The 26,638-nt window shown below is 41.7% G+C and overlaps 1 protein-coding gene across 1 annotated transcript in view; it reads left to right on the plus strand.

Annotated features, from left to right (window-relative positions):
- birc6 (baculoviral IAP repeat containing 6) overlaps positions 1-26,638 on the plus strand; it is a 131,560-nt gene that overhangs the window by 5,127 nt on the left and 99,795 nt on the right. The window contains 24 exon segments of the mRNA XM_051959794.1: positions 1,350-1,531; positions 4,949-5,086; positions 10,516-10,709; positions 10,840-10,951; positions 11,377-11,459; positions 11,578-11,803; positions 11,911-12,080; positions 12,558-12,616; positions 13,306-14,973; positions 16,719-16,868; positions 17,489-17,714; positions 18,220-18,380; positions 18,557-18,688; positions 19,187-19,318; positions 20,160-20,326; positions 21,063-21,196; positions 21,367-21,528; positions 21,654-21,785; positions 23,334-23,431; positions 23,545-23,692; positions 24,192-24,325; positions 24,794-24,940; positions 25,034-25,221; positions 25,506-25,817. Coding sequence (XP_051815754.1) covers positions 1,350-1,531; positions 4,949-5,086; positions 10,516-10,709; positions 10,840-10,951; positions 11,377-11,459; positions 11,578-11,803; positions 11,911-12,080; positions 12,558-12,616; positions 13,306-14,973; positions 16,719-16,868; positions 17,489-17,714; positions 18,220-18,380; positions 18,557-18,688; positions 19,187-19,318; positions 20,160-20,326; positions 21,063-21,196; positions 21,367-21,528; positions 21,654-21,785; positions 23,334-23,431; positions 23,545-23,692; positions 24,192-24,325; positions 24,794-24,940; positions 25,034-25,221; positions 25,506-25,817 — 5,255 coding nt within the window.

The raw sequence follows: 26,638 nt of genomic DNA on the forward strand, positions 1-26,638 counted from the left end.
CTGTGTCTATCATCCTTGTTGTTGCCCTGATACTTTCTTGTGAAGACACCTTTACATGAAAAAATCATACACTTATACCTTCTTGTCACTGAAAAACCATTAGTTTTTTTAACACACTTTACTGTTTACAAATGTTTCAGAATCATGCGTGAAATTTTGCTCAAAATTGTTCAAGTCTAATGTAGAAAACGTACCACATTTATTTTGGCAAAGCAGTGCAAAACAACTGTAGTTGCAAATTTTGGATGTCACAGTGCTTAAATCATTAAGTGGACAAAGCCCACGCCACTATTAATATTAAACTCGAGTTTATGCAAAGTGCTTACATCAAGCACATTTGTCTTTCTAAGTCTCTTGTGGGATCTTTCAGGTGGAGTTCAATTTTGGCCAGTTGTGTACATGCTTGTTTTATAGTCTGCATGTGGCAGTGACAGAAGATTTAGTCACCTTATCTGTAGTCTAGGTGGGAAAAAGATTTAAAAAAGTAATTGCCATCTGTGGATGCACAAAAAATGGAGAATTGTTATACACCAGTGCTGCTTTAATTACTGCAAGTAACAAGCTTCTTACAGCATTGCACTAGAACATTGATGAGAGTTGATTAAATTTTCCATTCTGAAACATGCTTCATTCATTGTTTAAGATAAGTGACAGCTTGTAGTACCACCACAAGAATACAGAGAGGCATTAGTGGGGGTTTCTGTGATGAAGAAGAAAGTGATTTTCTGCTTGCATGATTTCTGCTTTCAGACAGTAGCTTATTGTTTCTGTGTTTACATTCGGACCCACCTTTTGTCAATCAAACCCTGTTTAAGTCAACAGACAAACCGAAATGAGCTGAGTGACTGAATTGTAGCCCGAGCAATTAAAAGGCTAAACTCACTGTGTACCAACATGTCTCTGTTTGAATAGAGGTACTGCGCAGACATATTTGATACTGTATCAAAATGAAGTGTCTTGTAATCTTATGGCAATGCATAAAAAATGATCAAAAAGTGGTAGTACATTTTTCAACATGTGCATTTAGTTTTTATATGTTTGTATTCGGCATAGGGTTAGATTTCATGGTCTGTCCAGCTTTCCAGACCCTGCAGTAGGTGATGCGATCCCTATTTAAGGTGGCCATTCAGGCTTGTTTGTCAGAACAGTTGTTTGCCTTTGATTTGTTTGGCACACGAGGGCAGTCCAAACATGGTGAATAAATGTAATGTTCCACTAAATACAAAGATACCTGACACACAGACATCACGCCGTGAAACTGAACTGAATTGAGAAGAAGCCCTTTTAGATGTTTTCTCCTTCAAACCTCCTCACACTGTGTGCTCTGTTGTTGTCTGTTCATGTTCCAGCTAAACCTGGCGGTCGTGTCAGGTGTCAGTACTTTCCCGCAGTGGACAAGGTGCTTTTTGTGGACGACTATGCAGTGGGATGCAGGAAGGACCTGAATGGCATCCTGCTTCTGGACACCGCCCTCCAGCCTCCAGTGGCCAAGCCTGAGGATATGGTTCAGCTGGAGCTGCCAGTCACAGAGGTGGGAGAGGACCACATTCTTTACTGTTCAGGGAAGCACCTTACGTCATTGTTACCTGTTCTTTTACACCATCTGCTGTGTTTGGGCCAGATGGATTAGTTTGGCTCCACAATCATTTGCCATGTAAATACGGCATTCGATTTCTTTAGAATCAGGCGCATTTTCTAATACTCACCCATACCAATTTGACAACTGCAGGGGCCGTAGAAAACGTACCTGGGCATGTTTGACCATACACTTTTTATTATTTAGGTTTTGTTCCTTAGTGTTCAGCTTACAATGTAGACCTTTGTACATCTCATCAGTAGAATGCATTCAGTCTATTCTATTCAAATTTCAAGTGCATTCTTTCAGTGGAACTAAAGACATCTAAATTAGTTCTGTTTTTCTTAAATGAAATAGAAGTATGATCTAAAATGTAAGGCATCAACAAATAATAAATTAGGAGATTAGAGGAGAAAATAAATGGCTATATATAATATACTATAGAGTTATTGATTAAAAAAACTGAATAATGTGTTTTATTTTGAGTCATGTGAAGTGCTCCAACTGTGTTTATATCATGCAGGTTGACATTAGCTGTTTGTGATCACATTTACCTTTGGGGAATACTGTTAATGTGTAGAATTTCTGCAGACAGAAAACCGTAGCCATCGTTGAAAGGCTGTCATGTCGGCCTTAGCATTTTGTCAATGAGTAGTTGTATGCAAACGTTTTGGAGGATTCCAGTTTTTTAAGTAAAAACAATTGATTCCAGGTCTTGTAAATTTTCTGACGCCCTGAAACTTTGGGCATGTGCAACTTTCTGCATGTATGATGTGGTGGAATGGAGAGAAGTTGCAGCAGTTGTTGTTCAGGGTTGATCATATATTAATCCTACGAGTGCTTATGCACTTGAGGCAAAGCTACAGCAAAGTCAGGGTCACAAAGAGGACACATTAATCATCCTGCCAGTGGTTCCCTATATAAAGGACCTCAACCTTGGTTGTTGGTAATAATCAGTTTGAAGCTTGACTGTTTGACCTTACTGTATTTTAGCATAATACAGTTTTATGAGATCAATACAAAATGACGTTTTCTCCTAAATGCACTATTACTGGTCTCTTTGGTGCAGTTCTAGTGTGGGCCCTTACATTCTCACAGACATTAACACATGCATACTGGTAAGTCCAGAGATCAGGGAACGTCCATCTGTGAAATCTGCAGATGTCTGTAGGCTCTCTGGTTGACTTTTTATGCAGTCTTTGCCTTATTATGCTGTTCTGTGAATTTTTGCTCAAGGTGCTAATGCAGTTTTTCTCTTTAAATAACTTTAAAAATGATTGTCAGTAGTCTGTATGTGTTTGTTTTGTCATGGTATGAAGATGACTACGAGACATGCTGATTTTCAACAGCAGCGTTGAACAGCAGCCTTCTTTAATATTTATAAAATCATGGGTCGACCAATTATCTATCTTACGTAGAGATGGGTATAGTGTGGATTTTATCAATACCAATACTGCTTATCAATACCGATATTTATCGATGCTCTTATTGATACTACTCTCTATACTTCAGGGAACAAAATCTTTCCTCAATGTCTTGTGTGAGTTTTCAGAACACTGGCAATTCAAATTTCCTTTGACAAACTATTTCCACACACTGAAAGAACATACAAGGTTTTTCTCCTCTGTGTGACTTACCATGTCGCTACTCCTTAGACTGACCTGACTTTGACAAATTAAATGAATTGTATGGTTGTTGGGTTACAAACGTCCTTGTCCTTGAGCTTCTTTGACGCTAAAAGAAATAATCAACAAAGAAAATGTAACCAGAAAAATGAGGAGAACTTCACACTTTCTCTCTTGTATTAATTTCTATTTAGCTCAACAGTTTTTGTTCCTCTGCTGCAGTGAACAGTCTTTCTGATGGTGTTGAGAAGGCCTAAACACAACTTCATAATTCACTTAGCATTACCTATATGCAGTTATGTGGCACACCTATACCATTTAAACAAACAAACTACTCAAACATTAAGTAGTGTTGTTATCTGAACTTTCAGTATCGTTGCTCCCTGTAGCATCTTCATCAGAGCCAGAGGGGCTCGGAGGCTACATTGCTGTCCTAGCATTACCTGCTTTGCTAAAGCTATGAAACACGCTGTGCTGTTTAATATTCATTGAGTGTTGAACCTGTGAGGGTTTTATGTGGTTGCTGGTGTTACCTGTAGCTGCACTGTTGATAAATCTAGAAAAATAAGCTCAAACTTTTGATGACGTTGCCCTGTTTGTCGTTAGGATACTGCGGAGAACAGCCAGCGGCAGCACAACAGTGCAATGCCATATCTTATCATCAGACCCCGGCAGCTAGAGTATGGTCGCAGTCTATGTTAGCTTAAAATGATGTTACATGGTTTAGGTCATAAATACAGATACTAACACTGTTTATCAAAGAGCTTAACGAAACTGAATCATCAACCAAATTGCCTACCAATGCCAATTAATACCAGTACTTGGTATCCATATCTAGCCTTGCTGATGATCACTGCCGATATTCAGCATTTTTTATTCTCGGGTGTCATAATTTTGTCATCCAGCCGTTGATGGAATACAATTATTTAATATTGTAATATGTGACTCTGATGCAGCCACCTCTCTGATCCGTTGTAAGGATTCACTGATTATCGGCCCAACTGATTATTGAGGCCAATTTTCTTAGCTGCCTGCCCAGCCTGTCTCCTCTACGATGGGTAATTACTGTCATTTTTCTCACAAAATACATTAAATGCGTTACTTTGGCGCGGATGTAGCCGTCTCTCTGTCTCTTCTGTCACACTGGTCTGAAGCAGTGTCCCACCACAGATCTGTCGGTTTGTCTGTTAAATGTCATGACTAACGGGCCAATCAATACAGAACGCTGTTGTTTACACAGAGGGCGTATTTGCAGAGCAGCTACGGTGAGTTAGCGGAGCAGTGTTTGGAAAGTGAGGTAGCAGATACTGCTGAAGGTTTAACAAGCGTTGCACTCTTCCACAAGCATTCATATTGTTGCACAGAAAAACCCCAAAATTAATTTGACGATGTTCAAAAGTAGTGGAGCTGGAACTTCCTTTGTTAAATGGTAGGCTGTGTCTATCACTGTCTCACAGTCTCTGTCTACCGCTATCCAGAGCACCATAGTGTCTTTCTAAAGTCAGATTAACAGACGTGTCTCTCTAGAAGAGACGCAACCTGCAAACACTGAACAAGAAGCACAGCCGTCTATACAAATCAGGACATTAACTGCTTTCACAGATGCTAAGGCTATGCTAACACATAGCCCTGAAACAGTGTCAAAGATACAGACTTGTCAAACTGCACAAAATACCACACAACTGTGTCACAGCTTTCTATGTATATATCTCTGTGTTAAAACTAATTTATAATGCTGTGTGTTTAGGCCCAGCAGTTGCTATCAGCCTGTCAGGAAAAGATCGATGTGTCCAACACAGAGGGCTATGAACTCTTCATCACCCAGCTCAAAGAAGGCCTGAAGAATACCTCACATGAGACAGCAGCCAATCACAAAGTGGCCAAGGTGAGTCACACAGCCTTTTATAAAAAACGGGCTTTTGTTTTTCTTGTTATATCCTGAACAAAGAAAGCAAAGCATTGTTTGTGGTCATAGGCATTGTGCAATAGTGGCATGTGAAGGATTTTTAATTTGGCTTTCAGTTACACCTCAAAGTCAGCAACAGTGCTTCAGCAAATGCGCTGTCATGTAAGAAGAACATGTAAGATAAAAGCAAAATATGCTTTACCAAGCAGGTATTATTTGGAATAAGTCATTGTACTTATTTCTGTGCACATCTTGGATGAAAATAAGAGATTGTTTGATGGTAATCAACATGATTACCTTGACCATTGATTATCAGTACAGTCATCAGAAATGTGAACAGTGTGTCACAAAGCTGAAATGAAACCTTCATCATGGTAAGCTGCAGTTGAACTGTGAGGATGAACTAATGGGCAAGACAGAGAGGCAGCCCGATTCATTGTACATGTAGTGGCTTCTGTGACTTTGAATTAAATTGAAGGTTGCATGTTGTCTGTGCCTTCCTGAACACATTATTAGGAATAAAATTGTACACCTGCTTAAAATGCAGTCATCCAATCAACAGTCCAGGCAGCTACTGGTACTGTAATGTTTTGTGGAATGTTTTTACGGCACACTTTGGGCCCCCTAACTTTAAACATTTACGGTTTGAATACCACAGAATCTGTCTGAGGATTTTTTTCTGACCCTGCGCATCCCTTGATCCCTTTATGGTGACAGTTTACAATCTTCCAGCAGGATAATGCAGCATGTCACAAAGCAGAAGTCCTCTCAAACTGGTTTAATGAACATGACATGACTTCAGTGGCCTCAGCTGTCAGCAGAACAGCTTTGGGATGTGGAAGTTATGTCATGTCAATATGAAGCAGAATCTCAGATGAAGGTTTGCAACATTTGGTAGAACTGAAGTTGATCTAGAGTAAAGGGAAGCCTAACCTAGCATATAGTCTTTTTTTTTTTTTCAACCAAGTGTTTGTATGCATTGTGTTGTATATGTATATTTTAGTTCAGTCCTGAGTTACTTGACAAAATCTGTGTTAATTTCACTGTTATTACCTATATTTTTGATAGAGAACTACTGCAAACTGTGATTTTAAGGAGTAGTTGGTGTGTATTTTGAAGTTGTCTGCCGACCAGCAGCGGACTCGGGGAGTACTCCATTACTGCAACAAATCGCCTTCAGCTTGCCAAACTGCCAGTCTTGCTTTCTGCAGGGGTCAATGTTGAGTTGCGAGCCAAACACAGGCTTCGTTTGATGTGCAAAGCAACCTTGCCGACCTCCCTGTGAGCACTGTACCTTGTAATTATGAACTCAACATCCTTGTCATAAAAGCTCAACATCTTTCCCATGACAAGTTTAAGAAGTCTTTTCTGCACCTTTGCTTTTCTGAAGCCTTAGTTTCTTACCAAGCAATCATCTCCTTTCTGATAGATACACATCTAGTTTTCCTTTTGTAGATTTGCGAGGTAAATTGTCAATATTTGGTTTAATAGTCTTCATATTAAGTGTTATTTATATTGGGACCAATTCAGATGAAGAAAATACCTTAGTCATGCTTACACTATGTAGTGCATAGTCAACTTGTTGACATGTATACGTAATGTACCACTGTAGCTCTGGGATTCTGAGCCAGTGCAGCTAATGTAAGTGCTCTGCTGGCTGATGGCAAAGGCCCATCAATCAGCTAGGAAGGACACTCTCACGCTCTATTTAGCCTGTTCCTTTATACATTCAATTTTAGACCAATAAGACATACTGAAAAGGCAGCATCAGCTGTTCATTTTAACCGCCCTACATGTAATTTGGGCTTGTATGCTCGTATCAGTTCACTGCAGTGCAGAGCTAGTGCTGCTGTCCCACTCTGCAGCACCTTTTCTTTGGTGCTCTTCCAGCAGCCTGTAATAGAACTTTCACAGCAGTGCGTGTATGATGTGCGTTGGGCCTGTGCTGGACTCTTTAATGAAGTAGTTGTTGCGTAGTCTGTATTGCAAGTTACTGATTAAACATGAGAATTAGACTGAATTGCATCATTATTTCCCACATACAAGTTTAATTTTCACCTCTTGTTGTCTCACTACATGCTAGCTCTACACTTTCCCTCTCTCTTTATCACCCACAGGTTCACTTTTTACTCTACCTCTGACATTTAGAGAGGGATTGACTGATTATTGGTCAGGCTCATTTATAAAATTAATATTTAGTTTCTTAGTCTTTCCCAGCTGACTCCGGGTGAAGGCAGTGGACACCCTGGACTGGTCAGCTGCGATGTGGTCTGGTGATCTCCTAGCTGCAAGGCAACTAACCATCAATCCACTGTGTAGACCTAAATCAAATATATGAGGAACATAAATATACAAGACATTTAACACAATTATTTGTTGGAGTTTCACATGTGCTAAATTTTGACACCAGCATTTCCATCTTTAATGCAAATATATATGTGTATACAGGGTTCTCACCTGGATTTTTTTTACAGCGTAACGGCAGGTCCTCCCGCACGCGCAATAGCCTTCAGTAAATCTCGCGAGCGGCCGGCCCAGATGTCAGCCGATGAGCGTCACGCAGATGCTCCAAATGCTCATGATTTAGGTCACTATTCACCATACATGGCATCACGGAAACAACCGAGACATGCTAATTGTAACCCCGAGATTGGAAGCGACTCTTAATTTTAGACGGGAACGGGTCAATCGACAGGAAAGTACGGCTGAGGTGGGGAGACATAAATTAACCTAGACAGGCACCCAGTCGATAAAAACAAACGCACGTGGCGTTATCTGTCAAAATAACAGCGTAGCGGCCCTAATCACAGCGTTATCTTTTAAACTGACAGCGTAACGGATGCGCTGGCGAGAACCGTCGTATATATATATATACACACACACATACACACTTATTGTTGATTCTAAATATTTGTTATTAGTTACTTTGATTACTAATAATCAATATTGTATCAGCCCTGAAAATACCGTATCCCTGCTTTCTGTCTTGCTTTCTTCCCCTCTCTCCTCCTCTTCCTCACTTTTTTAGACAAGTGGATCAGTTGGCATGTCAACATTGATATCATTAAATTGATTTCCTTTTCTGATAACAACTCCAGGTCATTATAGATGTGCAGGGCATATCCAGAAGGATAGTAGTAAAGGAGGAAGCACTGATGCAGGTGGATCCATACAGATAGACTTCAATGATGGATTCATTGCCTGGCTGTGTTGCTGTGATTGGTCATCTTGCCATGGTTAATAGATTTTATTTGTACCTTTCCTGCTGACCTCTTTGCAACTTCAGTATACACATGTGGGCGTGTGGATGGAGTAAATGCCCCCCATCATGTAGCTGCTGACTCAGTTTCTCTACCATTTACTGCACTGCTTGCAAGGGCAGTATGTGTCAGACAGTGCGTATACTGTTTGTCTGTTCAGTGCACTCTATGAATGAAGAAGAGCAACATTATTACTTAAATGAAGTATAATTACAGTCAGCGTTTCCACTTGCTGATTACCAGTGTTGGTGTGGTTTCAAAATGAAAAGTTTTGGTAGTGTCTTAGTCATTGAATAAAAGATGATTATCAGATTAGCTTTACTAAGGCAAACTGAGGAGTCTGATCGAGATAGTATGTTTTAATTTTCCTGTATGGGAGACTTACCTTGTTGCTACACCAAACATGAAAGGTATGCAAACTGCTAGCGCCTCATTACACTTCTTAGAAAGTGACTGGACCAGGTGTGTGAGCAGCGCACAAGTGGTGCCTATGTGCATTGTGATCAGCACTGCAAATGTAAAAATAAAGCAGCCTTCTGGTTCTATTTTCATGTGAGGTCTCTGTGTGCCCCTTTCACACAGAAATGTAATTATGTGTCTATATTCGATGCCAATTGTTAAATTAAATGACTGGTATGCAGGAAATGACAGCTTTAGATCAAACAGGGCAGCACTTTAGAGTATTAATCAGCCTGTTGGCATTTATTCGCCAGCAGCATCTGCTGGCGGGTGCTTTGTACCTTATGCCTGACAGAGTCTATTGTATTCTACAGATGTCAACTTACACATATGTTGTTGAAAAACTTGGAAGTTTCACTCTGTTGTGCTGAGACCGGAAACCAAAGGCACAATAATCCCAAACTGAAACCTCACCGTCTTATTTCGCCACAACTCCATGTGGTGCATGGATGCAGATGTAGCCAGTTAAAGGTTAATTGTGCAGCATACTGTTTGCCCGAACTGTCTCTATATTGTTCAGACCAAAGAGAGTTGAGATTGTTGACAGACCAAAATATAACAAATGTTTGTCATTTCATCAGTTCTGTGTGTCAGCGCAGTCGATGTTTCAACATTGTTTTTTAGATGTCTGTGAGCATTCAGTTGACCAGCTATACTTCTGTTTTAAACAGTCTGACTTTCTAAACTGGCCACATAAGAAGTTGTATTTTACTACATACGTATAAATAAAACCAAGATGCGTTTACACTTCAACAAATTTTTGTGTCGGCATGCTTGCACTCCTTGTCTCTCGTGTCGATTTGGATTTTTCTCCATCACACAATTCTCACCATCAGTGGGGAATCTGATAATCCTAAATTCATCCTTCATCATAACAACAACCCCAAGCATACAGACATAAAAAAAACTACCTTAAGCCACAAGACAAACAAGGAGGGCTTCAACAGATAATTTGACCCCCACACACTCTGATGGGTCTGTCTGGGTTTAGATAAAGAAACACGGATCCTGACTGAGTCCACGGAAGAACCTTGCCTGCAGTGTAACTTGATTTGGTACTGATGGAATGGCTCACTCTGAAATTGATTTAATTGAGATATTTTTGTCCTTACTGCATTTTGTATGAAGTTCATTGATCAAGCAAAATGATTCCCTGCTTTATTTTTGGAGGTGTTTTCACTTTGACTTCAGTGTGTAAAACTCTTACACAGTACTAAGACCTTACTTTGTACTTGGCTCATTGTTTGCTTTGTTTTTGTTTTAGAACAATTGTTTTTCTTTACTTAAAAATACTAACTGCAAATGATTGATTGTTTTAAAATATATGGAGCAAATTATCACCTGTGGTCAGCAATTGTTTATATGTCAAAAAAAATCCAAGAACATTAGAATTTACCAGGTTTCTAAGGATAACAATAATAGTTGTTATTTTGGTTGTTATTAGAGGCTATTTACAAAAATGGATTCTTCATTACAGGCACAGTAAAGAACAGTAAAGGAGAATGTGACTTTGATATCTTCATAAACATTTTACAGTAGAAAATTTCCAAATGTATGTTGTTCATTCTTAGTCATTTTGTCTTCTTGACTGCACTAACAATGCAAGACTGCAGTAGTCCAACGTTTGACTGCCACCTCGGAAACTTTTGATCATGGTTTCTTTTCTGTGCTTCTGTTCCCTTTTCTCAGTGGGCAACTGTGACCTTCCATCTTCCTCACCATGTGCTGAAGCTGGTGGCCGGTGCCATTGTGAACGAGCTGAAAAAGATCAACCAGAACGTAGCTGCCTTGTCTGTAGCCTCATCCATTATGGACAGGCTCTCCTACCTCTTGTCAAGCGCCAGGCCTGAGCTCGGGGTGGGCCCTGGGCGCTCTGTAGATAGGTCAGAGCAAGCACTTCTCTGAGTTTGTAATTCTTTGTTACTGCAGTGCAAAATAAAAACAAGCATTTTCATGTCATGTACAGTTTAACCATCTGTGATTAAGATTTAATAAACATGTTGTTTCCTGCAGATCCCTGATGTACAGTGAGGCCAACAGGAGGGAGACATTTACATCATGGCCACATGCTGGGTACAGGTGGGCTCAGCCTGATCCAATGGCTCAAGCAGGGTTTTACCACCAGGTGGGTTCTGAGAGCAGTCTGGGCCCAATATTTGCATGCAGTTAAAGAAGTATTGCATAGTTGAGGATGTTGGTGTTACAGGTCACTGCTATGCTATTCAGTTTGAGGAAAAAACATGGCATCAGGGAACTGAATGTGTAACCATGGACAGCACTGTTGTTAAAACCTGTTGGCTCTGGTGTTATGCCAACAACGTAAAAGTTCTAGTAAGCTTTGTATGCAGACAGAAACGACTGTAAATGCTGAATGTTAATGTTGCCATGAGCAATAACCAATGTTTTAATATTAGTGCTGACGTGTTTTCTGTGTTTTTTCACCTGCTGAACAAATTTAAGATAATCGAGAACAATGGTTAGACAAGGAAAATAACCTTAATGTTTATGGGCTCTGTTGACCCCATCCTCGATCCGACTGTCTCCTTCCAGCCTGCCTCCACAGGGGATGACAGAGCCATGTGTTTCACATGCAGCGTGTGTCTGGTCTGTTGGGAACCTACAGATGAACCCTGGTGAGTGGAGATCATTAATTTAGCCTTGAAGTAGCTTCAAAGCTGCAGCTTGGTATTTAAATGTGTCTTATTCACATACAGTATGTATAATGACCTACGTTTCCCTGTTACTACCCAGGTCCGAACACGAGCGGCATTCTCCCAACTGTCCATTTGTAAAGGGTGAGCACACACAGAATGTCCCACTGTCAGTGACGCTGGCAACCAGCCCCGCCCAGTTTCCCAACAGCCCTGACAGTTCGGACAAGATTGCCTGCTACGGCTTTGGAAGCTGCCCGCAGTTCCTGGCTGCTGCCACCAAGAGGGGCAAGATCTGCATCTGGGATGTCTCCAAAATGATGAAGGTCTGAGCGCTTAACCATGAATGCATGACACCTGTCTTATATTTTGCTGTCAAAGATGATAATGCCATGACACTAGACTGAAAAGTGTGTGATTGTGTGCTGAACAGGTGCACTTGAAGTTTGACATCAACCCGTATGACCCGGCCATCCTGAGGCAGCTGATTCTGTGCAGCGGTGAACAGGGCCAGCAGACACTGACTGAGTCTCGGAGACCAACTCTAGCCTGGTTAGAAGAGTCCTCATCGTGCTCTGACCTACCCAAGCTAGAGGGAGACAGGTAAAACACGTACAGTCATTTAAAGTGTCTGTGTGTGTGTGTGTGTGTGTTATCAAAATTGGCAAGAGAATCACTTTATATTTACACATATTTCATCCTCTTTAAAAAACACAACAAAACATAAAAAGCAATTGAATTGAACAACACCATTTAAAATAAAACAGTGAAGTAAAACTAAAGAAACTCGGGAAAAGCTATTTAAGTTATTGATAAAATTTGTCGAAAAAAACATTTTGCAATTATTTTGAACTTCTCTGTAGCCTTAACAACTTCCTTTATAACCTGATAATAGTACGGAATGATTTTCAAAGAAAGCACAACAAAAATGGCAAAACATGACGGTGCCCACGTACTGTGCCACAGACACTGAGTACTCCTTACTCTGTGGGAACCTTGTGAGTGTCAGTGAGTCACTCACAGACCTGTTTGTGTTATATCATATTACTTGTGTTTTTTTAACTACTTTTTCTCTTCCAGCGATGATCAGTTAGAGGATTCAGACAGTGATGAGCATTCCCGATCAGAGTCAGTAACGGGTATGAGGTTTTGAATTTTGCCATTTGTGAGGGCTGCTGGTGCCCTTTTTTGTTAACCCTTTAAGCTTCAGTGTACCGCCGGCGGTACACCTACTAATTTGCATAGGAATTTCAGGAATGTCCGACGGGTGCAAACACGATTATACAAACACTATACACCGATGGAAAGCTTAGATTCTCATGAATCCGCCGGTATAAACCACTTTCAGATGCGATTACCACAGCGGGTGAGAAAAACACATTTGTCCGACAAAAACAAATATTCATCCATCCGTTCTCTATACACGGCTTCAAAGCACACAGCGCGACTCACATTTCCGGGTTTATTATTACACACAAAAAAAAAGATTTCACAAAAAACGGCTATAATCCAACCTTTTACATCAGATGACACAAGCCAGGAAACTATTTTGTCCAAAACATGTCCTGAAGTCGGTATAAAATCCCCGAATCGGTCGTTTTCAAGGAAATGCACCTCCCGATGCGCGTCCAATATTCCCCGTATTTTTCGTAATTTTTTTTATTTAAAAATAGAATATTAGCGATTTTTTGTACTGAAAACGGCTGGAATTGACTGAAGCTTAAAGGGTTAACAGTCTCCAGCCTCATTAAAATAGTGCTTGCATCATTTGTGTCATGTTGAAGTGTAGACATGAAGAACCTTAGACCTCTTCTTGCCTTTGTTTCAGGCCACCCATCCCAGTGGGAGAGCATGGATGTGAGCCTAGGGGTGACAGCGCTGAGTGTGCTCCAGCAGCCAGAGAAGCTCCAGTGGGAGGTAGTGGCCAGTGTGCTGGAGGACACGGTGAAGGACCTGGAGGAGCTGGGTGCCAACCCGTCACTAAACCAAACCAAGGCCCACAGCCAGGCCAAAACAAAAGACAAGGTCCCTGACCACCACAACATTCCCTTTCCCTGCCTACTGGCTGGTGGCCTACTCAGCTACCGTTCGGCATCCAGCACCCCCATGGCTGGACCCCCACCCACAGCCCCAACTACAACACGCAGGACTGCAGATGGTCCACTTAGGACTCAGGGCCCTGAGCCTTTCCACCCTGGGTCTCTGCAGGAGCAAGGCCCCATGGAGATAGAGACCTGCAACCCTCAGACTGCAGCACAGGAGCAGGGCTTCTCTAACCTGGCAGGTTCCCAACCTGCAAGCCCCTCTTCTCTGCCAGCTGTACGTAGGACTATACCCGTGCTGCTGCTGTACAGTATCAGAGAAGTAGATGACAAGTCTTCAGGACAGGTCTTTGCTCAGATGAACAACCTAATGAGCAAGGGGCTTCATGAGGAGGGCTTCACTGTGCCACAGATCATTGAAATGGAGTTCGACACACACGAACAGCTTCTTCTTCAGGATCCTCCTATCACCTACATTCAACAGTTTGCTGATGCAGCAACTAATCTTGCAGGGTTGGATGGTCACGTGGACAAATGGAATACACTGGCTGCAGCGACTGTCTCCACCCCGCCTCGACCTGGAGCACTGGTGCAATGCTTGAGACTGCCCAAACAGCTGGAAGAGGAGAATCTTTATGTGGACTCCATCACGCCCTGCTGGGACGGTGTGCACCTTCTGGTCGGCCTACAACCATGTGGCTCTGAGTCTCTGAGTGCTACGAACCAAGTGGAGGCTCTCAACAATCTCAACCGCCTGCACTCTGCCCTGTGCAGCCAGCGCAAAGGAGAACCCCTGCACCCAGTGGCCAATGGGGTGGAAGGCCATCACCCAGGTGGGTCACCACCTCAGACACCCCTCATCCTACCTCCAGGAGACCAGCAGAAGCAACAGCAGAGGTCTCCAAGTGGTGGAAGTGGAGGAGGGTATCTTGCACTCTACAAGCTCAATTACTCCACCCGTATTGTCACATTGGACGAGGAACCCATCAAATTGCAGCAGATTTGGGACCCTTGCGATGCCATCACCTCTCTTATATTGCTTCCTCCAGATGTACTTGACAGTAGGGAGGATGAGAGTGAAGAGGCTCCTGAGGAAGTTCTGCCTTCAGCTCCAAAAAATGGCACATCTGGGTTTGGAATGGGCCCGGCAGGCTCTGCTGGCCCTGGAACTGGGACTGCATGTGGAGCAGCCACAACCAGCAGCAGTGCTACTGTCACCAGTCCCTCCACCTCTGCCTCCAGCCACAAGGAGTGCAAACGGTTAGAGGTGGCAGGTCTGGGCCACCTGGTGGTCACCACACGGGCGGGGTATATTATGATACTGGACCTATCCACTTTGGAGGTTCTGACCAAGGTGGAGCCACCTAGAAAGGAGGGGTCAGCAGAGGAGACAGACCCCTTTGTCTCAGTTACCTATTGCTCTGGGACCGACCGCCTTTGCGCCTGCACCAAAGGTAAGTGTTTTGTTTCGGCACATTGCCCTGCAGACAGCATCGCTGACAAGTTGTCTTTAACTTGTCCTTCAAAGGAACATTGTTTTTTCAGTTGATGTGTGCATTTGTTTTAGACTACAAGGGGTCAGACATAAGAATGTCCCTTCATTGTCAAATTTTTGGGTGTTTTGTTTAAAACACACACACAAACTGCTGTTATTCATATCGATGATAATTAATCAGAAAAAGAAAGATATCATGTCTTTGTCCATCTCTCCCTGTCCTGTGACTCCTAACCACAAGCTCATTGTTTCTGTAATGACATAAATGTCAAGTTTTTTTTAAGGCTGTAGAATTTCTTAATACAGCTGGGCAATGTCATTTTTAACACATCAGTGCTATAGAAAGAAAATATGCAATTCACATTTGGTGCTGGTGTATGTTTTGTAACAGAATGGTGTATGAGTGATTGAAAGTAAATGAACTACATTGTATATGTTAATAACAGTGAAGGAACATGTCACCCAGTGCAGCTCAGTCATGTTTTAAATAATGGAGCCCTATGGCAAAGAGGAATAAGATTTGTCAGGCTTTGCTGCAGAAACAATACTTGTTAGTAGGATCAATGTTTTGTGATTTGTAGACAGAAACAAAAATTCAAACAGCCACCAGTGTAATCCTCAGAAAATAATACAAATAATGTTATTTTTTAGGTGTTTCCTGTTTCTGAATATTGTAGATCTCAGAAGATTTTGCCAGTGCACAAAAATGATTAAGCCAAGTTGATAATTTCTGCTGTAACAGTACGACTTTTTGTGTGGCTTAAAAGGTGATACAACCCAAAACAGGGCTCCAGACTAACTTTTTCACTGGTAGTACTGGGTCGACCGACTTTCTCATTTGGTTGCACTGAGGCACAAATGAAACCCCCCACTTGGTGAACATCTGCTTGTCCATAGACACTTCATTTATCCAAGTTCTCCATATGCCTCACATTACATTCTGTAGTGGATGATGCTAGAGAGCTGCCGTGCTCTGACAGACGTGTGAACAAATATGAGTGAAGAGTGAAACATTGCATTCTAATGTCAGATTTGTCCATGATGAAACAGTGATTTTATCTGCGTGGGCTTTTTTGTATGAGCAGAGAAAACACAAAACTTGCAGGTACACTCTGCTTTTTATGAGCAAAGCAGATTTTTAAATGCAAATATTGCAGTCGATCATTTTCATATAATGATGGAAAACCGAAACTCACCATTGAGAGTAATATTTAACTATGCATTCCTAATATTGTGTTAGTCATTGTAATTGAATGTATTGCATTTTTTTTTTTTGGTGAAAATCTGCCTGCACTTGTAATCTCATCATCAGGTGTGTCTCTGTCTCCTTTTTCCTCATTGTTTTTAAAATGATCAGCTACAAACAACTTTGTTTTTGGGATACAAAACAGCTAGTTTGTTTTGCAAGAAACAAAAGTACTATCTTCCACCACTATGGCTAATGCAGTAGTGGCTGCACCATTTAGAGCCTATCGAATTACCACCATTATTAACGTATTCACTGGTATTTTTCATATGGATTGTTGTCATAGACTTCATTTTTGTTTTCAGTCATTTGTCATTAGGATTCCCACTTTGGAAAAAAATGTAAAGAATTATTTGACTTCAACCAGACAGTTTAATGTTAAGTCCTGCTGTAGAGTAATTCTGTTGCTCAGCACATTTTTTTACAAATGTAAATTTTGTCTCTGCTCTCCTCTGAAGGTGGAGAACTTCATTTCCTTCAAATTGGAGGTGTGTGCGATGATATAGATGATGGAGACATGTTTATTGATGGCCCCCTTTCTAAAGGGGCTGAACTGCTGCTGGAGGGGGCCAAGCCCTCCTCTAACCCTTCCAGTCCTGGGATCACAGGTAAAACTGACATAAGACACACTCACGGCAGATTTGTGCTTTCCACGTATGTCTGCAAGGGTGAGCAACACAAATATCGTCCACCCAAGTCTGCAGTTCTCTATCTGGACCTCTCTGTAGAAGTGGTGCTCAGAATAATTGCTTGTTTAGAGGACAGACTGTATGAGGAGATTCTGTCATCCACTCTTCTTTTGGAGAGTTGTAATTGAAGTAGTCGCCACTGGAGCTCTGGTTTGTACATACTTTCAATCGAAGGTGCCAAACACAGTGAGATATACTATGTTTTCCAGAAATGTGTGCTATGTTCACCCACTGTGCTTGGCACACCTCAGGAATAATCACTGACCCAGCTATATAGCTCGGTCTGTAAGTGACTGATATACCCTGTAAAAACTGCCCCGTGTACTTTTCTCTGTGCGTCTGTCCAGGCTGGTGCAGATCTATTGTAGTATGAGGCAGAACCACTTACATGTTCACGGTCTGCTTACAAAGTTGGCCTCTGCACACAGACATGGAAAGCATGAATCAGCTTTCAATCAGTCAATTCCCACGTTAGGTTTTGAAATATCAGACCGTGTTGTCTAAGTTGTCAGCTGATTCCCCATCTGGCCTTTGTGTAGGAGTGGACCTCCTGGTGGACCAACCGCTGACTACAGAGAGTCTGATGTCTCTGGTGGAGCTGACACGCTTCGAGACGCTGACCCCACGCTTCTCCGCTACAGTGCCGCCTTGCTGGGTGGAGGTCCAGCAAGAGCAGCAGCAGCGGCGTCACCCACAGCACCTTCACCAACAGCACCACGGAGATGCAGCCCAGCACACCCGCACTTGGAAGCTTCAGAGTGACAGGTAGAATTTTAAGCAACTTCATGGATGTTTTCAGCCAAAAAGAATGGGTTGGCATGGGCAACAGAGTAACTCTTACATTCATTGTCACTATCAATAAAAACCTTAGGATTTTTCAGTGTTTTACATGTTGCTCACAGTATAGTTTATAGGTAAATATTCCCACTTGTCTGCCCCTGTTATAGGTAATTGTAAGGTTTCATATTTCATTCATTATTTTATTTTTTTTCCCCATGGGTTTCACTTTGCTTTGACATGTTTAGGGCATTAAGGATCACCTGTCAGATTCAGGGTTAACTGACTTAAAAGCTGCAGCAATGGTACTTTCATACGTCTTTCAAGTATTTTGTTGATCCGAACGCTACAATATTAAACAGAGGAGGAGTTCCTTTAAAAGTGAAATCTCCTTTGCAAGTCATTTTGGAGGCTTTGTGTGTGTAGCTGTAAAGATGTATGCAAAAATATGGCAGGGTTCCTCTTATTGTTATGACCTGTGTTGTGTCTGCAGCTCCAGCTGGGATGAGCATGTATTTGAGCTGGTGCTGCCCAAAGCCTGCATGGTAGGCCATGTGGACTTCAAGTTTGTCCTGAATGCCAACATCATCAACATTCCTCAGATCCAGGTCACTTTACTGAAGAACAAAGCACCCGGGCTGGGCAAAGTCAGCGGTGAGCGCACTGTTTTGAGATCATTGCTGTTTCTGAAAGGTAGATTGTTTGCTGCAACAGCAGTTGTTCAAAAAGGGACAACTTTGATGTTCTGGTAGTCAAAATATGTTCTTTCCTCTCATCTTATGTTGTATTTTTTGTCTGTGTCTGAATGTTGCTTCTACTCTCTTTATCAGAGACAGCAGTGGACAGACAGATCTCCTTCCCTCTTTCCAGTGTCCTCCATGCCAATGGAGAGAGGAACGGTCAGCCTCTTTTGCATGACTTTACAGAGGACATCCAGTTCATGGATATAGAGGAGACATCAGGTAAAAAATGTAAGCAGTTTAATCTGAGATTAGTTTTGCGTTTTTTTAAAATATATTTGTCTTGTGTCTAGTCGTCATCAGTATTTGTCCCTTCATGTTTTGGATACTTTATTGTGTTGTGGATTCAGTGTTAAATGGATAAAATTGTTGAGCCAGATCCAGCGTGTTAAGGGGATGACCCCTGCACGACAAATAGCCAGATGTTTTGTGGGTCACATCATTGAAAGTTCTGGCCTGAGATGTAGAAAGGATGTGTTTGAATGAAGCTGTTTAAACGCTCATGAAGTCACATAAGATTAGCCGAATATTGTGCAGTGCTTCCTAACAATAAATTAAATCTTTTTCTATCTTATTTTTCGTCTCAGATGCTCTACTACCTGTTTTGAATTAGAAACTCCACTTTGATTCTTACAATATGATCTTTAACGTGGGGTTGGGCTTTTTTGAAATCGTTAAATGCTGAATGTGAAAAATAGTGATTTCATTTGTTTGTTGTAGGCTCCATGTTGTGTCCATTCCTGGAGGACCACAAGGAGGACATCCTTTGTGGTCCAGTGTGGTTGGCCAGTGGGCTGGACCTCTCTGGCCATGCGGGCATGCTCAGCCTAACCAGCCCCAAGTTGGTCAAAGGTAACGCTTACAAATGCTGCTACATTTTCATGACCCTAGATCAACTCCTCCACAGATAGAACTGTGGAATGAATGGTAGTACATGATTCAGTCACAGTCCCCTGAGTTTCAAAAGCGTCCAAAAGCGTTTTCTAATGTCTGATACCAGCGTCAAACTCAAATGATTTTATTGATGTGCTCAAAAATGGTCATGTCTATAACCCTGCCTTTAGTCTGATCTGTGACATTAGGCCAGTCTAAATGTTGGTCTTACTCAACATTAGTGTTAGCCAGTTTCATATCTTATTTTAGGCTTAGTGGCAGCCACCTTATCCCCAGTTTTCCACTTGTGATAGTGATACAGCATGAGCTTTTTTCCATTGTTTAATGTCATATTAAAAGTGGCTTCTGCTTAATATTCGCTGTGTTCAAATGCTGCCTGTCACTGGCCTTTGTTTCTCCCTGTTTACTCGCTGTTCACTCTTTACTGCAGCTTCTTTTTTTTCCTAAATGACTTTATATTTTAGATATCCTCCTCGAAATTTCCCCAGAAAAATATCCTCAGAACCCAAAAATTCCTCCAGAAGGCCAAAGTTGAAGGGGGGAAATGATCAACCTTTTTTTTTTAAATTTTATTTTGAAAGTCTTATCTTCCATAGATTTCAGTTTAAATGTCTCTTAATTACGACACCCAACAGTTAAATATATTTGTGCAATGTAGAGATTTAGACTGTTGATTTACGTTCACTGAAATTGTGCCCTGGTCACACTTGCCAGTTGAGGTTTTTGTGCTCAGAAAGGATCCGTGAAGCTTTACATTTGTCACTGTTTCTCAGCTGTGCTATTCCTATCTCTGCTGCAGGCATGGCAGGAGGGAAGTACCGTTCCTTCCTGGTTCACATCAAAGCCGTGAGTGACAAGAGCATGGAAGACAGTCCCCGTCCTGTGGTGAGAATGCCCAGCACCAAGCCGCAGGGCACCAAAGCCCACTCACTGTCCACGCTGCTGCAACGTGCTCAGGCCTCCAAGGTACAAATTCAGTTTGTAGACTTTTTCAAGCTTAGTCCGTTCCTCCTGCCCCTGTTGGCCATTAAAAAGGTTCCCTCCTAGTCTGCCTCCAATCAGAGTAATGAGGGAAGAAATCCAGTAATCGTCTGGTCCAAGAATATTTTCCAAACTTAATGCTAAGTTCGTATGATGCCTGCATGAACTGTCTGACTTATATAAATCAAGCAGTATTTTCTAAAGTTATAATCTTCCAAGTGCAAAATGTTCTCTCTGTATTGGCCAAGGCTATTTTTCCTAGTATGGCTGCATTGGAGGGTTTGGAAAGTATAGAAGACTTTGTTCTGAACAGAGTCACTATGGAGATATTCATGATTTGACCAAAAGTGTGTAACATACAGTACCTGAAGAGTAGCTGAAACCAAGAGACTGGATAATACCACACAGAGACTGGTCCTACCAACTTGAAATAGCGAATAGAACAAATATTGAAGTAGGGTGAAAAGGTTGCAAAATTCTGTCAAATTATATCCTCAAACATGTCGTAAGTCATAACAGACATTATTCACTGTGAACTGTGTCCCACACTCTGTACAGATAATAAATCTAGAACAAGCTTTTGTTTTGTATTCAAATGCATGCCTTTAGGTAAAGCCATGACCAAAAAACATATCGACTCCCTGGATACACTGTCACAACCCAACAACAAATGCCCAGTCACAGTCATTTATTTGCTGCTTTTTAATGTGTGTTTGTGTAGGAGAAGGTCTCTGCGGTGAAAGCGGAGACCTCAGCACCTTCGAAGAAAGTAGAAAACCTGCGCGGCTGTGATCTGCTGCAGGAGGTTTCAGTCACAATCAGAAGGTTCAAGAAAACTTCAGTGCCCAAAGAAAGGTCAGATCATTACTGAGATGCTGCTGAGACTGTTGGCACAGCTTTATCAGAATGAACATTTCATATTTAAATAGTAAGAGTACTTGTGCTGAAGTGGTGTTATTACTTAGATGCTGTTAAAGGTATATGTTAAGATGGCGAACTTTACTTTTCTGTTTTGTGCTTTTCAGGGTTCAGCGCTGTGCTATGCTACAGTTTCCAGACTTCCACGAGAAGCTGCTGGATGCACTTTGTCGACGGACAGAGGACAGCCCAGCCACCGAGCATGCCCAAAGCCTCATCCTTGACATATTGTGCTGGCTGGCTGGGGTTTTCTCCAATGGACCCTGCAGGTAGAACTGAGCCGCAGAACACAGCAAATACACCAGTATCACTTTGAACGTCAAAGTTGCGTGTAATTTCTACTTTGACATTTTACAAAGCTAAGTGCTACATCTTATGCTCTTTTTTTTTTTAGCTTAAGAGAAGGAAAGGAGGGCCTGCTCACAAAAACCCGGACGAGGCTGACGGATATTGTGCGGGTGTGTTTCTTTGAGGCTGGCCGGAGCATAGCGCACAAATGTGCTCGCTTTCTTGCACTTTGTATAAGGTAAGAAACCTGGTTGTTTTCAGCAAAATTATTCTAGTTTCTCTCCACTATGGGATCATTACAACTCTGTGACACTTCGACATAATATCAAGGTTGTGTTTTGTTTTGCACTGTATTTTAGAACCCAGACTATTGAAGTATATAGTTCCATGTAAAGATTTGATCTTTCTTGGGTACATTAAATATTAGATTTTTGAAGTGAGTTGTGAAAAGCTGTTATGAGCCAAAGAGGGATTGGGGTTGTTTATGCAAGTGAACTTTGTTTTTTTTACTTATTCTTTTTTGCTGTGTTTTTGTGCTTTCATGACAGTTTAACCAGGTGGATTTCAGTGAAACTATGTAACATTCTATCAAAAGTTTTTCTTATTGCTGTTCATAAAGTGTCACCAATCGTACTGTTAGTTTTTTATCACCTGATCACACACCAGCCCATCCAGCAGAGGAAATAAAATACTGCAATGTAGTACATCAGACTGCTCTGTACCTTCATGGGCAAATAGCCCACTGATGAAATTTTAAATGATTTTTAAAATTGGTGTGCTCTCTAAACATTAGCGTGACATGTAATTAGAACAGTAACAGACTTTTCCAACTGTTCAGGCCATCAACAGCCTACACTAACAAATGCATGATAGGTTAGCAAAGCACACGTCAGACGTTATGAATGAAAATATTTCCTCTATATTAAAAACACACTCTTTTTGCAGTGCTTCCCTAAAGTCATGCCCTGTTATATTTATAACTCTGCCAAGGAACACTGTGGAGTTCTGTGACGATTGGTGTACATTTGTCCGTTTGTCTGTCTTGTTGGCAACATTACTCAAAAACAGACTAATGGATTTGGATGAAATTTTCAGGGAAGGTCAGAAATGACACAAGGACCAAATGATTAGATTTTGACAGTGATGCGGCTTATAGTCTGGATCCACGGATTTGTTAAAGATTTCTGTATCATTTTGAGATAGCGGCGTCACTGTAACTATGACAGCAAGTGAACACTATGTCTGCTGCCTGCTGATGATCAATGATTGTAATCCTACTACAAATTGACTGTTGCAGACTTGTCGGGACTAATCCATCAGAAATTATACAAGGAACAATTGATTAAATTGTGGGGATGTTTCCAAGTACAATCAATTCCTGCCACTTGCTAAATATTTACGTCATGCAATTTGGTATCTGTACATAATGTGCACATGCATAACACATGCCTGTGCTCAACACAAGGTAATTTTTTATTAAAGATTTCAGGAGTCAGAATTGATATAACGACTGAGCAGCCTTGGCGAAGCACTGTGCTCTGAGTGCTTTTCTTGTTTCAATATTTGCCATTTGTGGAAAGTTGCAAGTAACTCTGATTTATACCGTGTCCTTAATAGTGTGATGTTTATCCCTGAGTGCAGTGGAAAGAAACATAGAACCTTAAGTTCTAGGCAATGAAGTTCCTGTAAAAAGACATGAAAAGGCGTATATTCTCTCATGATTGCGTGGAAATTTTGGGTTTATATGGAAATCAAAACAAACTGGTTGTTTTTTTTCATGTTCTAGCAATGGGAAAGGAGACACAAGTCAACAGGGTTTTGGTGTAAGCCTTCTGAAGGCTTTGCTCGACAATATGCCTTACTTACCTGCAGCAGCAACAGGTGGTGAGTAACTGAGCAGCAGTACAGGACTGCACACATACAGCAACTTTCCCTTGTTTTCCTTTACTACTCCACAGTATTAATTATCTAACGCTCTCTCTCCTTAATGCTTGCAGGCTCAGTGTTCTGGTACTTTGTGTTGCTGAACTATGTGAAGGAGGAGGACCTGGCGGGCTGCAGCACTGCCTGTGCTTCCCTGCTTACCGCTATCTCTCGACAGCTGCAGGACCGCCTCACCCCACTGGAGGCCCTGCTGCAGACCAGGTACTTCAAATTATTGAGTTAGAGAGTGGTTTGCAGCCTCTGTGTATCCATCCATTATCTATACACCGCTTAATTCTCTGTAGGGTTGCAGGGAGGCTGTGTTCTATCCAAGCTGACTTAGGGTGAAGGCAGGATACATCTAGAACAGGTCGTCAGCCTATCACAAGGCTACATAGAAAGGCAGACTGTCAAGCACTCTCACATTCACATTTAAGAAGATTTAGAGTTACCAGTTAACCTCAACATGTCTTTGAACTGTTGGAGTAGGCCGGAGAACCCAGTGAGAACCCACGCATGCTCTGGGAAAACATGCAAACTCCACATAGAAAGACCCCAGGCTTGGATGCTAACCAGGGATCTTCTGGCTTTACAACCTTTGGATCCAAGTTATTCTTAGTAGTTGCAACTACAATTCATGTCGTGCCCTTATTCTTTAGATGTGTATCCTTGAACACAAGTATTTCTTCTTCCCTCTCTCATCCTGTCCACTTCCCTCCAGGTATGGCCTGTACAGCTCTCCCTTTGACCCAGTGCTCTTTGACCTGGAGGTCAGTGGTTCCTCCTGTAAGAATGCCTTCAACAGCAGCATTGGAGTCCAGTCAGATGAGATCGACCTCTCTGACATTCTCTCAGGTATGAGCACTGACTCACATACTGTTACAGTCAAGTCATTCTTCTAACTTACAAATCATTTCTTCAATAAACTCTGCTGTGTTTTATCCAACTCGGCTTGCTTGTCTTGCATTTCACTGCATATGGAAACGAAAATTAGTCACTCCATATCTTTATGGAATGAACTTGCGAGTGCAATTTAATGTGATTTACTTTTAGTGCATAATATCATAGTATAAGCAAAATGTCAACCAAGATCGTGCTGTTTGGCAGATTTGTGACAGATTTGATAACATGCTGAGATTGCAGTAAAAAGTCATAATTTGTCAGGCATGAGTTCTTTATTTATTTCTACACTGTGTATTTGTACAATGTTGAAAAGCTGGAGAGAGTTGAATATTTATTTTTAAGGAGACCAACAGAGGAGAAGCTCAAATATTTTCTTGAATCTTACTTCTCTGTTTGGTTTGGGTGTTGTGTGTCTTGCAGGGAATGGGAAAGTGAGCAGCTGTGCAGCAGCAGAGGGCAGCTTCACAGCCTTAACAGGTCTCTTGGAGGTGGAACCTTTGCACTTTACTTGTATCTCCACCAGTGACGGCACACGGGTGGAACGAGATGATGCGAGCATGTTCACTGGTGAACCTTTTACTTGGCTTTGTCTCAAGTTTTCGCAGTGTTTCTGGTGAGACTGAACCGGTCATTCACTGAACTTGTGCTCTTTTACTCCAGTGAGTACATTTGGCGTGACACCAGCGGTGGGAGGACTGTCGACAGGAACGGTCGGTGAAGCGTCTACAGCTCTAAGCTCGGCGGCTCAGGTGGCGCTCCAGTCGCTGTCTCACGCCATGGTGTCAGCAGAGCAGCAGCTGCAGGTCCTGCAGGAGAAACAGCAGCAGTTGTTGAAGCTGCAGCAGCAGGTGAATCTCCAAGTCGCTGTCGTCGTATCCTCTTCTCTTTCTTTGTCTTTTTTCCACCATGATAACACAGTGTAAATAATGCTATTTTCATTTTTTTAGTCATTGTCAGTATTAGTGTCTGGCTTTAAAGTCAGTATTGCTCATTTCACTTGTATTTATTATCAGTTGAAGAAAATATGATACAAAAATTTCCAACTCAAACTATGTGTCCAGGTACAATTGTTTTCTTAATACTAGTCCAGTGTTTATTTGTGGTTAATGACATCTCTTTGTCATTGGAACAGAAGGCTAAGCTGGAGGCTAAGCTGCATCAGACCACCTCTGCAGCAGCTGCTGCCGCCTCCGGTGTAGGACCCATCCACAACTCTGTGCCTTCAAATGCTTCATCTGCTCCAGGCTTCTTCATTCACCCCTCTGACGTCATCCCACCAACACCTAAAACTACACCTCTTTTCATGACCCCTCCTCTTACGCCGCCCAATGAGGCGGTGTCTGCGGCCTTCAGTGCTGAGCTGGCTCACCTGTTCCCCGGCTCCATGATGGACCCCGGGCCTGTCAACCTGGCTGCACCCAAGAACACGCAGAAAGCCAAGCCGGTCAGTAACATGCAGCTTCATGGTTGGTTAGTTGCCAACCACCTCAGAACAAATGACAGCTAGCTCTTCTTTTAGAGAGAACTGGGTATTCACCCAAAGTGTAATTAAAAACTGTCCCCAATGTCTGGTCAGATTCATGGTCTTCATTTTACAGTCATAAACTTTGACTTTTTTTATGCAACGACAGAAGGGAATATTTAGGCCTGATGATGTAAAACTTGACAAACAAATGAAATATAATCATTTTCCTCTATAAGAAAATGAGATAGACTTTCTTTCAACACTACAGTTTTGACACAGATACAGCCACATTCCCGAAACAGACATTTAGCAAACCAAAACATTTCACACTGTGGGATTTATCTGCAATGACAAAACTGAAAAAAATGTTTATCTATGTAAACACATGTCTTAATGAAAAACGTCACATTCTATGTATCAATTATTGCAATTTAGCACAACAGCTCTGACAGGTATTTGGCTGAAAATGACATTGGATTGAATTAAGACGTTTTAATGTCAGATTTTCCAAAGCAGAGTGATTTTTATCTACTTGGGCAGGTCAAGCAATGATACACAGACAGACCTTTTAAATGCAGACTTTTGGTTGCATGCTGAAGGGCTGTCATCACTACTGATTTTCAGTGTTGGCTTTGACTGCCATGATGATGACGCAGGTGTTAAATTTCATTTTACGTTATACTTGAAGGTCTCTAAAAATCTTTGAACTGTGCAAATGAACACTATTAATAAGGTTTTAAAAGTGGTTATTTGCTAGACTGCAAAACTAGGTAGAGCCAGTGTGGAGCTATCTACAGCAC

This window comes from Acanthochromis polyacanthus, chromosome 15 (assembly GCF_021347895.1).
Source record: "Acanthochromis polyacanthus isolate Apoly-LR-REF ecotype Palm Island chromosome 15, KAUST_Apoly_ChrSc, whole genome shotgun sequence".
NCBI classification, from domain to species: Eukaryota; Metazoa; Chordata; class Actinopteri; family Pomacentridae; genus Acanthochromis; species Acanthochromis polyacanthus.